The 14,214-nt window shown below is 47.2% G+C and overlaps 1 protein-coding gene across 1 annotated transcript in view; it reads left to right on the forward strand.

Moving 5' to 3' along the window:
* Positions 1-14,214, forward strand: part of LOC126428404 (serine-rich adhesin for platelets-like) — a 290,438-nt gene that overhangs the window by 25,531 nt on the left and 250,693 nt on the right. Inside the window, exon 4 of the mRNA XM_050090325.1 lies at positions 9,500-9,956. Coding sequence (XP_049946282.1) covers positions 9,500-9,956 — 457 coding nt within the window. The remainder of the gene's footprint in view (positions 1-9,499; positions 9,957-14,214) is intronic.

The following is a 14,214-nucleotide window of genomic DNA, read 5'->3' on the forward strand; positions in this document are numbered from 1 at the left end:
AACCACAGGCACATAGACACAGGCAACAGAGCATGCACAATGTCGGCACTAGTACAGTGTATATCCACCTTTCGCAGCAATGCAGGCTGCTATTCTCCCATGGAGACGATCGTAGAGATGCTGGATGTAGTCCTGTGGAACGGCTTGCCATGCCATTTCCACCTGGCGCCTCAGTTGGACCAGCGTTCGTGCTGGACGTGCAGACCGCGTGAGACGACGCTTCATCCAGTCCCAAACATGCTCAATGGGGGACAGATCCGGAGATCTTGCTGGCCAGGGTAGTTGACTTACACCTTCTAGAGCACGTTGGGTGGCACGGGATACATGCGGACGTGCATTGTCCTGTTGGAACAGCAAGTTCCCTTGCCGGTCTAGGAATGGTAGAACGATGGGTTCGATGACGGTTTGGATGTACCGTGCACTATTCAGTGTCCCCTCGACGATCACCAGTGGTGTACGGCCAGTGTAGGAGATCGCTCCCCACACCATGATGCCGGGTGTTGGCCCTGTGGGCCTCGGTCGTATGCAGTCCTGATTGTGGCGCTCACCTGCACGGTGCCAAACATGCATACGACCATCATTGGCACCAAGGCAGAAGCGACTCTCATCGCTGAAGACGACATGTCTCCATTCGTCCCTCCATTCACGCCTGTCGCGACACCACTGGAGGCGGGCTGCACGATGTTGGGGCGTGAGAGGAAGACGGCCTAACGGTGTGCGGGGCCGTAGCCCAGCTTCATGGAGACGGTTACGAATGGTCCTCGCCGATACCCCAGGAGCAACAGTGTCCCTAATTTGCTGGGAAGTGGCGGTGCGGTCCCCTACGGCACTGCGTAGGATCCTACGGTCTTGGCGTGCATCCGTGCGTCGCTGCGGTCCGGTCCCAGGTCGACGGGCACGTGCACCTTCCGCCGACCACTGGCGACAACATCGATGTACTGTGGAGACCTCACGCCCCACGTGTTGAGCAATTCGGCGGTACGTCCACCCGGCCTCCCGCATGCCCACTATACGCCCTCGCTCAAAGTCTGTCAACTGCACATACGGTTCACGTCCACGCTGTCGCGGCATGCTACCAGTGTTAAAGACTGCGATGGAGCTCCGTATGCCACGGCAAACTGGCTGACACTGACGGCGGCGGTGCACAAATGCTGCGCAGCTAGCGCCATTCGACGGCCAACACCGCGGTTCCTGGTGTGTCCGCTGTGCCGTGCGTGTGATCATTGCTTGTACAGCCCTCTCGCAGTGTCCGGAGCAAGTATGGTGGTCTGACACACTGGTGTCAATGTGTTCTTTTTTCCATTTCCAGGAGTGTATTTCAATTTGACAATGTAAACATTTAAACAGTTCTTAGCTTGACGTGCTATTGTTAACCATGGCATAAAGCAGAAAGCAGCCTTACACTCTCCACAAGTAACATTGGGAAATGTGCCAGCACAAGCAGTGTTTGCTCAGTAGCTGTTCTGCCAGAAATTGATATATTTTGGGTGCAGACAGGAAAGGGAAGGGAATGGAGAGAGGGAAAAATGTTTACAACTTTGAGACATGAAACATAATATTTAATGCAATTTTATTTTTATTTAATTGTGCTTCCTGAAGAACTAAGTGTATCCAAAAACTCACTATCCAAGGAGTCATTTGAAATGGTGACAATGCTTTCAACAAATATTTCTTGGATGCCTCCTCTCAGAAAACCATTTTCTTGCAAATTATTACTGTGTCATGCACAGTTAATCCAGACTTTCAACGTAACATTAGTTGTTTCCTAAAGTAAATTCTTCACATTATCATGTGCTTTATCCTGTAACTAGAGTCCACCCATTTTCTGTCACAACCTCATGGCCCATCTCTACTACCTGGTGTCAAGTTCAAAGTGATTTCTGATGTGATTGTGGTGCCTGACTCCCTCCAACATATCCACTTTGGTATAGAAATTTTGTATTCGAATTAGGAATTCTTTCCTTCTTCTTAATATTAACTGGCAGTATTTGAGATACACGCGCAACTCTCTTCTAAACTATGTAATAATGTAAAACCAGTGTTTAAATAAATCACTGTTCATCTCTAATGATAATTGCAGGATTCAAAGGTTGTAAGTTACGCTAGTTGCTATAGTATCAGGTCTCTTCATCAGAAATAATTTTCCATTGATCCATTTTCTGAACCTAAATCCCAGAGATTTCAGAATCCTTCCACACAAATGGTGACCCTGCATAAAACATCTGCCACCTTTGCCTTGTGGGATATTCGCTGTGCTTGTAAAATTCACTTACGGTAGTATGAACAAAGTCTTTCAGCAAATCGTCCAAATCAGTAGCTGTACTAATTCTTCACTCATATCTTTACTTTGTGTTTGAAACTTCCATTTTTCACTACAGGTTTCCATTGCTCCTACTCCTGCAAGTACTCTGTGTGGTTCATAGTAAAACACTGTGCACCTTTGCTATTGCAGTCTGCAATACCAATAAGATGTTGTCTCTTCTGGCATTTTCTTTAAGGTGCTAAGAAATTCATGCACCTTGTATATGACTCTCATTGTTTGGCTCCATGTGTATTGAAACTCAATTATCTTAAATTGCAAACAAGAATAGCAGTAAAATGCAATGAAAATCAAAAGGTCTCACATACAACACTTCCACATAGAGAACACACAAGCAAATGATGAGTATTGAGAAAGCTGCAAAACAGTGCCTGTGGCAGCATGAATGAAATGCATTGTTGTTACATAAACCTTGTCAGTGAGAGGTATCGGTTTGTTAACCTCTGGTTCTTATGATACTATCTAAATGTCACCTGTGGCAGAATTGATACCGTGGCAAGAATGTGCTTTTGGTCAGTGACTGAGCTATATTGGGCCATGGATTTATCATTTGGCAGTTACAAAGATGGGGAAGACAATAAGTGAAAGAACTAACATTCCACTTCCAGCTGCAGTTTTGCCGCTCTGTGGTACAGTCCTAATTTGTTGTGGTATTGCCATTTACTCACTCATGACAGCTTTTCTGATGGAATGTTGCAGCAGAACATTAATATCAAGTAAAAATGAATGATTTCAATGTCATAAATTTGGTGGTCGGTAGCTGTCTCACATTGTATCTTACAATACAATCACGGCACCCTCTACATGTCATGTATTGACTATTTGCCAAAGGCTTTCCATGTTGGAATCCATTAATTCTGTGATGCCAATGATCCATCTCTACTTGTGCCTTTGAGCTTCCCCAGCCTAAAGGTCTTTTCCAGAGAATCGTGTCTGCTCATGATGTGTGCAGCAGACCTTCCAAGGGGCAGACTGGTTGTACTTGCTGTAATACTAACTTATCATCCTATTTGTGGTCCATGAAACTCTAAGGACTTTCCCCTACCACCACAATTTAAAGGGGTGAGTTCTACACCATTTAGCCTTTCTTATGATGCGGGTCTCACATCCATATATTACAAGTGGAAAGACCATGGTCCTTGCTGTACAGATCTTTGTCATTAAAGTTACGTCTGTACTCCGGATTGGGCACTGCCTTTCTACCAAGTAACAAGTGTGTCTTGATTTCATAGCTGCCCATATAGGGTTCTCAACATGGCTTCTTGGTCAATGTATAAATTCCTTGTGATGTGATCTGGTACTTCGGTGTTTTCGAATACTTCCCATAATTTATTGTGGTAAACACAGTCAAAGGGAGTAGCATAATCAATAAAGTAGAGGTACACATCTTTCTGGAATTCTCTTGCCTTCTCCATAATTAGTCGGATGTTGGCAGTTTGATCCTTTACAAAATCCAACTTACTTCAGGTAGCTCTCAGTCTGTGTACTGGAAAAGTCTATTTTGTAAGATTTTAAGTGTGACTTTGCTGCCATGTGAGTTAGGTTTGATGATTGGAACACTCTTTAGAAATCATTCCACTCCATTCGCAAACTCTGTAGCACAGGTACAACAACAGTGGTAATGTTATAGAAGAAATTCAGTCGTGGTTGCAGTAAAGATGGATTTATTAGTTCTTCATTTGCAACATGTTTCATGTGTATTCATAGGCATCTTTGGACAATTTAGGAAATTTACAAATGTAATGGCCATATACAAAACTTCTAAAACAACAAAACCACATAAAAAATTTGTAACCCTAAGACACATTTGAGTTTACCATATGAGAGTTCTCTATTATTACCATTATTGGCTTGGGGTGTGTTACCACATTACTGTAAACCTTCACAAGGTAGGCTTTTGCCTGTTTCTCTTTTATGACTATTGCTAATAATTTTGTATATGACCTAATGTCATTCTTGTTTTAGGTACAGATTGCAACCATCAGCATTGTTCCGTATTTTAGTATTTTATGTGTATTCAGCCTATTCTTTTCTGGGTGTAATGTTATGTGTTTGACTCCTCATTTCAGGAGATAATTGTTTACCCATTGTTCGGCAAGTGTTAAATTTTGTATTTCGTACTAGGGGAGCTAGTGCACTCTGTAGCTACCATCCACCCCCCCCCCTCCCCCCCTGCACCACCACCCCCAGACCCCAACACCCGCCCATACTCGCGCGCGCGCGCCCTCACACACACACACCAAATCAGTTTAGGACCTGTAACTTTTATGTTGTTGGCGTAAAGAATTTTTACATGGTTTTGTTGTTTAAGAATTTTTGTATGTGGCCATTATATTTGTTACTTGATTAATTAAGCACTATCCACCGCCATGCCTACTTACCTCCGTGAATCTATCTTGTTATTGTTGTTGTGTGAAGATGGTTTAATGTACTTTTCCATGCTAGTCATACCATACTAACCCTCATCATCTCTCCTGGTTGCATCATCTCACATCTGCTTTCTATAGTAAATCCTGGGTTTCCTTCTACAGTTTTAACCCCATATACTTCCCTCTGTTATCAAATTTACCATCTGTTGAGGCATAGGGAAGTGCCCTATCAACTGATTGCTTCTTTGGGCAGTTGTGCCGTGTCTCTTGTCCCCCAAACTCAAGTCAGTACCCCTTCAGTGTTAACCCAATCCACCCATCCCAGCCTTCAACGTTCTTATTTAACACGATATTTCAGAAGTCTCATTTTCTTTTTATCTGAACTGTTTATCATCCATGTTTCACTTTCATATAAGGCTGCACAGCAGACAAGTACAGTCAGGAAAGACTCCCTAACACTAAGATTTATATTCAGTGTTATCAAAGGTGTAATTTTCAGAGAAGTTTTACTTGCTATTGCAAGTCTGCAGCTTGACTGTGTATGTTCACCAATAGCAGGCACTCAAAGATATGGGAAATAAATACTGCAGTGGATAGATGATACTAATTTAGGTAACATTCCATTTCAAAGGAGGTTGTTTATTTTTGTGTAGACCACATGTCAGATTAGTTGTGCTACTATTACCATATTATATCACAACTGGGTCTAGGGAAACTGCTTGTGCCTGTAAGTGGTGTCCTCTATTGGGTGACCCTCCTCAGTCTCTCTCTCACCAGTTATTCCATGTGCTGATCTTATCTAGCTCTCATGGAACCTGTTGTTCGGTTTGTTGTTGTTGTTGCTGCTGTTTTTGTTTTGGACTGCCTAGTGGTCTTTTCAACTGGGAACAAAATAAAAAATTCTACAAGGTAACAGTAGTTGTTCATTTGAACAGCATAAAATACCCACAAAAGACACGCGCTTTTCATTTCACTTATAAGATTTTAATTCCATTTTTGATTGTACTTAATTTATTGTTCTGCAGTACCTGTGCCATTTACTGGAAATAAGATATTTCTTCAAGACATCACTTTTTTTTTTTTTTTTTTTTTTTTTTTAAAAACTGGATATTATTAAAGTCTTGCTTATATAGGCAATGCATACTGCCTTAAAAAACCACGGTGCCCATCTTACTATTTTTTTTCTATTGTGTACTAACTTATACCTGTACGTTCACCCACATAGGTATATGTCACATATATTGAACAAATATACACTAAGGTGACAAAAGTCATGGAATAGAGGTATGCACATATACAGGTGGTGGTAGTATCACTACAGAAGGTATAAAAAGACAGTGCATTGGTGGAGCTGTCATTTGTACTAAGGTGATTCATATGACAATGTTTCTGACACAATTGTGGCCACACGATGAGAAATAACAGGCTTTGAATGCAGAGTGATTGTTGGAACTAATTGCATGGGACATCCATTTCAGAAATTGTTAGGGAATTCTGAGATCCACAATGTCAAAGAGTGTGCTGAGAACAACAAATTTCAGGCATTATCTCTCACCACAGACAGTGCAGTGGCCAGCGTCCTTCACTTAACAAGTGAGAGCAGCAGCATTTGAGTAGAATTGTCAGTGCTATCAGATACGAAACAACATGTATGATGAACTTATCCATTAGGACAGTGTAGCTAAATCTGACATTAATGGGATATAACAGCAGACGACCAATGCAAGTGCCTTTGGTAACAGCACGATATCGCCTGCAATGCCTCTCCTGGGATCGTGACCATTATCAGTTGGATCCTATATGCCTGGAACACCTTGGCCTGGTCAGAGGAGTCCCCCATTTCAGTTGGTAATAGCTGATGGTAGGTTCTAGTGTGGTGCAGACCCCACAAAGCCACAGACCTAAGTTGTCGACAAGGCAGTGTGTAAGCTGATGGTGGCTCCATAATGGAGAGGACTGTGTTTGCACGGAATGGAATGGGTCCTCTGGTCCAGCTGGACCGATCATTGACTGGAAATGGTTGTGTTCAGCTACTCGGAGACAGTTTGCAGCCATTCATTAGCCACAATTGTTCGCAATTGGCTTGAAGAACATTCTGGACAATTTGAGCAAATGATTTGACCACCCAAATTGCCCTACATGTCCCATGGAACATTTAGGGAACATAATCGAGAGGTGAGTTTGTCCACTAAATCGGGCACAGGCAACACTTTCGCAGTTATGGATGGCTATAGAGGCAGCATGGCTCAATGTTTCTGCAGGGGACGTCCAACAATTTGTTGTGTCTGTGCCACATGAAGTTGCTGCACTATGCCAGGCAGGAGGAGGTCTGACACAACATTAAGGGGTATCCCATGGCTTTTGTCATCTCAGTGAATGTTTTTTTCCATCTTATGACTCCAGAAATGATGTTAAATTAATTTTTGGTACTTGGCCATCTGGCCTGGTCTTTGGTCCTGAAATACATTGAGAAAAATATTGGCTCACTGCAGAGCTCATTCTCGTGACATGGTTGACAGCCTCTTTGAGCTGCCTCATCACGTTTCTTCGAGGTGGATCATCACAACCTGTGCCTCTTCCATCTGCCTCCCCACACCCTGTGCCTCATCCACGTGCCTTGTCACACTCAGTATGTAGTTCAACTGCCTCCTCACACCCCTACATCATTCACATACCTCCTCACAACCTGTATGTCTTTCACCTGCCTCCTCACACCTTGTACATCTTCCACCTGCCTCTTCGCAGCCGGTACATCTACCAGCTGCCCTCTCACAACTTCTGCTTCTTCCACCTGGATCCTCACAAAATGTCCCTCTTCCACCTCCCTCCTCAAAGCCTGTACCTCTTCCACATGCTCGCTCACGACCTGTGCCTCTTCCAGTCATTACAGTCTGTCCTCCTTCCATTTGCCTCCTCACAACCTGTCCATTGTCCACCTGCCTCCTTATCATCTGTCTCTGTTCTGCATCAGGCCGTCTCCCTCTTCCACCTGCCGCTTAACATCCTCTTCTTTTTCCACCCCCACACTACCGCTCTCCACCTTCCACGTGCCTCCTACACGCTCCTCTCATTCCCCCACTGTTTCTGTCCATCTCCTCTTCCTTCCTCTCTGTTCATCTCCTCCTCCTCCCTCTCCTTTTCCATCTCCTCCCTCTCGCTTTCCATCTCCTCCCTCTCGCTTTCCATCTCCTCCCTCTCCCTTTCCATCTCCTCCCTCTCCCTTTCCATCTCCCTATCTCTTTCCATCTCCTCTCTCTCTTTCCATCTCCTCTCTCTCTCTCTCTCTCTCTCTCTCTCTCTCTCTCTCTCTCTTTCCACCTCATCCCCTTCCCTGCCTGTTTCCATCTACTCCTCCTCCCTCTCTCTTACTATGCCCTCCTCCTCCCTGTCACTTTCCTCTTTTTCCTCCCTCCTCCTACTTGTTCTCTCTGTCCATTTCCTCCACGCTTCTCTCTCCATTCATCTCCTCTGTTGCCCCAATTTCAACCCCACCTCTACTCCAGTGGGAAGTGTGTGGTTTTTACACTCCAAAGTGCTACTTCTGAGACATTAAGTAGTATGTGTAGTAATGTTGATTAAAATGATCCAGTGGTTTTGAAGGCGAAGTGGAACACACACACACACACACACACACACACACACACACACACGCTTTTTTGTAGTGTATATATTGTTTTCAGCCTCAGGTCACACAAGTGATATCATTACCAGTTTCACCTTGTTGCAGGCGATTCGAATTTATTACATAGTAACAATGATACACTTTATATAACATGTGATGATGACTTCGTAACAAGTAGAAACTTGTGTTGATAACACTCGTGCGACCCGAGACCAGAAGATATAACAAAAAATTCTTCTTTCCTGCTACACCAGAGCCTACATCCGTATAATACCAATAATTTGATCAGCACCTTGTAAATTGTATGTCTGAATTTTCTCAACAGAATGTTCGTTCGACTGTAGCAGTTACCTCATTACTGATTTCTGGCTCATAACCTAAGTTTGTTTGCTGATCGCTGCCCGATACTATGTGTGTTATTCCATAATCTTTTTAGTGTGCATTTGTGACAGCTTTATTTCGGCTGATAACTGTGCAGCCATCTTTGGGGTGAGTTTGAGACTGAATGAAAACCATTTGACACAGTGATATACTGTGAAGTAAAGGCACTTGCATCAGATATGACAGTCAGCACGAGAGTGTCACTAATAGATAAAATGTAATGCATTTAAGAATAAAACATAGCTAGAGTTGATTCAGCATATCCATTTTACATCCGCAGTCTCAGAGAATATATTGTTCTAATCTTCATTGCCTGACATCATAACATGTGTCATGATTTTAGTAATTAACTACATAGTACATGAACACTATGGATTTTCTGCCTCAGCATTTGCTATAGTTCTTAGATACACAAAGTTTTATGTGTGACTCTTGCTCCACCTGTACTCCCTGTAATGCACGCTTATTTACTCCGCAGTGTATCATTGTGTCAAGGGAACCTAAATTCAGTCACCAGGTACTCACTTCCAAGAAGGCAGTGTGGTTATGGGAAACAGAAATACTGCTGTCCTAGATACACACCCAAAAAGTGATGGAATATTCTATCCACATGGAAAACTCAGGGAAATACTTGGTGTATGTTTCTTGAAAATTGCTCCCAAGTATTTAAGTTCTTTGGTCCTTTTGTAGGACAGGGTTTCTCATATTGGCTTATTAAGGCTTGAACTATAATACTGGCAAGAGGATATCACTTTGTAGATTAATTTAATGCTTAGTTTGAGACTCTCCCATTGGCCTGTCTCACAGATTAGGGAGCTCTGGTCAGGAGACTCTGCATCTGCCGTGGCTACCACATCCGGCAGCCAGAGGGAGCCCCCTACGATGAGGGGCAGTGCATCAGATCGAGACCGCGACCATGACCGTGACAAGGAGCGTGACTTCAGCACTTCGCCGGAGGTCTCGCACAGGAGATTCAGGGTGCGGTCTGAGTCTCGCCGTGAAGAGAGCTCTTCTCGTGTGGGGAGCGTGCCGATGGTGTCGCCGAGGGCTGAACGCATCACCGTCCGCTCCCGTTGGGACAGTGACTACGAAGAAGAGGAAGAGGAAGAGGAAGCAAATGGAGAGTATGGAGAAGAGCGTGAACAGAGAAATAGATTTGACAGGGCAGAGACGGCACTGTCGGTGTCGCCACGGAGGACGCGGGGCAGCTGGAGTGATGACTTCGATTATTCGACTACTGCAGCAGATAAAAGTGAGCCTGATGGTATGTATGATTTTAAATCTTCAAGAGAAAAGTTCAGTTGAGAAAATTATAAATTGGGAAATTGTGAATTTGCAAGAAGACAGGCCTGTTTCACAGTTTCTGATCATGTCAGTACCAATATATTCTTTAATTAAAAACCAGTTCTTGTAGCTTTGTCAGGTGCTATAAAAACTATATTAAGTTGCTACTAGTTTCAGTCTATAAGGGCCACTGTCTGGCACTGGTCAGAAGTTTGTTATAGTATTTTTGCCTTTACGTGTATTAAACATACGGTGGTGTGCAAGACTTAGGACGAAAGTAACTTTCTCAGGATATGTCACTGTCGAGTAACACAGCTAAGTGAAACTTGGACAATACATAGAAGGAACTGTTGCAATATAGTGCAGAAGGCAACTGAAAGAAATATGTATTGTGACAAACACAAATGACACTTTTATTCAAATACAATAATTACATTGAAGTCACTGTGATTCATTGCGGTCTCCTGGATATATGAAAAGTCAGACATTGTTCTTAACCCTTTGAGTGCTGGAGCCACACCATCTGCTTGATGCACAGAGGCACTGCGGCCTGTGGTGTAATCAGGCTACCTGTGCTCAGTGCCTGTCCCCCCCTCGCGGGTTCGGGGGTAAGAATAGGCCCGCGGTATTCCTGCCTGTCGTAAGAGGCGACTAAAAGGAGTCTCAAACGTTTCGGCCTTCTGTGATGCTCCCCTCTTGGGTTTGACCTCCTTTTTTTTTTCCAAATTTCCGTTGTTAGTGCGTGCCATTTGGGGAAGGACACCTTACGTGGTGTTTTTCTATTGGTCCATCATGCTCCACCATCTTGCATGTTACCTATTGTCGTGTGGGGGGGACTACGCCCAACATCTTCTGGGTTGTCTCCTTCTCGCCTTGTGCGTACTCTTCTTCTTAGCGCCTACGACAACTGTGGACCCTTTCAACACCTAAAATCCAGCACGGTAGCCAGTCCGTTGTGGTGGGGTTGTCATGTACCCTCTTGGTGGTAGCCCCCTGACCACGCAGGGATCGCACTACAGATGCCAGAGCTGTTCCCTCCCCATGCATGCCAAGGAGTATGTGCCCATCTTGTCTGGGGCACGAGGACTCCAGGCAACGGGATATCGGCCAGGTACCCGTTGCTTTGGCTGGGTGGCGCCCTTGGGGAGAGCCCTCGTTCGGAGTAGGTGGCATCTGGGCGGATGTGGCGCAATGAAGCGCAATAAATCACACCAAGCTGGTGGTCGCACGGCCACCAGTGTCTCTAAGCGTGGTAGAGTAGACTTTGATGCTGCACAATATGACCCTCAGTCGTTCCCCTCGTTGGCTGCGCCATGGGAGGGACGCCAATCTAGTGCCAAGCGGGAGCCTTACGTACCGCAATACCTTGTCTGCAGCAGGACTGATGGTGACTCCTTTCTTATGACGAAGCCTCTGTTTTTTGTGGAACACCTGGAGGATAAGTTTGGGGAAGTGGCGGGGTTGTCTAAAATGAGGAATGGGTCCATCCTCCTCAAGACGTCCTCCCCAGCCCAGTCACGAGCGTTGCTCTTGTGCGATAAGCTGGGTGACGTCCCTGTTACCGTCACTCCCCACAGTAGCTTAAATATGGTCCAGGGGATTATTTACCATCGTGACCTCTTGTTACAATCCGATGACGAGCTGAGAGCCGACTTGGAACGACGTGGTGTACATTTTGTCCGTCGTGTACATAGAGGGCCCAAGGCTAACAGGGTGGCCACCGGTGCCTTTATCTTGGCCTTCGAGGGTGCTGTCTTGCCCGAGAAGGTCAAGGTGATGGTTTACCGTTGAAGCCATACGTCCCTCCCCCGATGCGGTGCTTCCAGTGCTGGAAGTTTGGGGATATGTCCTCCCGTTGCCCATCCAGCGCTACATGTCGAGATTGCGGACGCCCCTCTCATCCCGATTCTCCATGTGCGCCTCCGCCTGTATGTGTCAACTGTGGGGAGCACCACTCTCCATGCTCGCCGGATTGCCCCGTTCTTCATAAGGAGCGGAAGATCATGGAATTTAAGACCCTGGACCGGCTTACTTATCGAGAGGCAAAACTGAAATATGAAAGGTTGTATCCTGCTTCCATTCGACCATCTTATGCTGCAGCCACGTTATCGTCGCCCACGCGAGCAACGGTTGTCGCCTCATCTGTGCCGCCTTCAGTGGGCCCTCGGGGCCGTGTATCTCTGTCTGCCCCCCTCGTGTCTGGGGGCAAGCCTTCCTCTGTTGCCCCCTTAGCAGTTGGGGGCAAACCCTCTTCTGTCGCTCCCCCCACGCTTACTTCGGGAGTGACATCTGCTCCACAACCGGGAGGCTCGATTCCTCCCCCTCCTTCTCCGCCGGCGTTGCCTCCGCCGGTTCCTCTCTCGCGGAAGGGGTCCCTCGGGGCTCTCCCTTCCTCCGTTTCTTCTCCTTCCCAGCCAGATGTCAGCCAGTGGCTGAAGGTTCCGCCACCTGCTGGTCGTAGGGCTTCTGCGTCGTCGTCAGCCTCCGACGCTCCTTCAGAGAAGCTCTCCCAGCCCTCTCACCCTAAGGGCCGACGTGAGAAGAAGGAACGGCATGTGTCCAAGAAGAAGGACGTTCCGGCGGTTTCAGCACCGCTGGCTCTGGGGATGAGGTGGAGATCCTCGCCTCTGCCGCGGATCTCGCCCTCACGGAACCCTTGGGGGCCTCTCCTATGGACTCAACTGACTCTCCCTCGGTGGCGGCAGTTGGCTCTGAAGCGCTGTCTGCCTCTTAGTCGCATTCACGCCCTCCCAGTCCCTTCCTGCTTCCATTCTCCAATGGAACTGCGGCGGTTATTTCCGCCACCTGCCTGAGCTCCGGATGCTTCTGAGTGATTCCCCTGTTCTCTGCATTGCTCTGCAGGAAACTTGGTTTCCTGCACTGTGGACCCCCGCCCTTCGCGGTTATCGGGGATACTATAAGAACTGTGCTGCCTGTCAACGAGCGTCAGGTGGGGTTTGCCTCTTTGTTCACCACTCTGTCTGTAGCTCGCCAGTACCTCTTCAGACGCCTTTAGAGGCAGTTGCTGCCAGGGTTGAGCTCTCGCCGGCTATTACTGTTTGCTCTGTTTACATTCCTCCGGATGGGGAGCTCCCCCGACATGTCTTGGCTGCGCTGCTGGCTCAACTCCCGCCACCATTGCTGCTTCTGGGCGATTTCAATGCCCACAACCCTCTATGGGTTGGGACTGTCTCTGATGACCGCAGTCGGGCCGTGGAGCATTTGTTGGCTCAGCTCGACCTTAGCCTCTTGAACACCGGTGCTTCCACGCATTTCAGTGTTGCCCATGGCTCGTTCTCGGCCATTGATCTCTCTCTATGCAGCCCCGGACTTGTCCCATCCCTCCACTGGAGGGTGCACCCTGACCTGTGCGGTAGTGACCATTTTCCCATCTATTTGTCACTACCCCAGTGTCGTTCTTCTGGGCGCCTGCCCCGCTGGGCTCTCCACAGGGCAGACTGGCCGGCTTTTACTTCTGCTGCAGCCATTGAGTCTCCCCCACAGGGTGACATTGACGAGGTGGTCCGTGTTTTAACCACGGCCATCATTTCAGCGGCCGAGGCTGCCATCCCCCGATCTTCTGGCCTCCCTCGGAGGAAGGCTGTACCCTGGTGGTCGCCGGAGATTGCTGAGGCTATTCGCGACCGTCGGCGGGCTCTCCAGCGTCATAGGCGGCACCCGTCTCTCAAGACCCTCATCGCCTTTAAGAGGCTTCGTGCCTTGGCCCGTCGTCTTATTGCACGGCGTAAGCAGGAGTGCTGGGAGAGGTATGTCTCATCCTTGGGCTCCCATGTCTCCCCCTCACTTGTGTGGTCCCGGATCCGGCGGATTTATGGATACCAGACCCCTATGGGTGTCCCTGGGCTCTCCGTGGACGGCGCTGTCTGCACGGACGCTGCCGCCATTGCTGAACGGCTTGCCGCGCACTTTGCTCAGAGCTCTGCGACTGCATCTTATCCCCCCGCCTTTCGCTCTCTAAAGGAGCGAGCCGAGCGGACGCCGTTCTCATTCCACACGCGTCGTTCTGAAACATACAATGCTCATTTCAGCGAGAGGGAATTCCTCGCTGCCCTCGCCGATTGCCCTGATACAGCACCAGGCCCAGACTGCATCCACGCGCAGATGCTGAAGCATCTCTCCAGGGACTGCCAGAGACACATTCTCGCGATATTTAATCGCATTTGGAGCGAAGGCGTGTTCCCGTCGCAATGGCGAGAGGGTATTATTGTCCCCATCTT

The sequence above is a fragment of the Schistocerca serialis genome, chromosome 12 (genome assembly GCF_023864345.2).
Source record: "Schistocerca serialis cubense isolate TAMUIC-IGC-003099 chromosome 12, iqSchSeri2.2, whole genome shotgun sequence".
NCBI lineage: Eukaryota > Metazoa > Arthropoda > Insecta > Orthoptera > Acrididae > Schistocerca > Schistocerca serialis.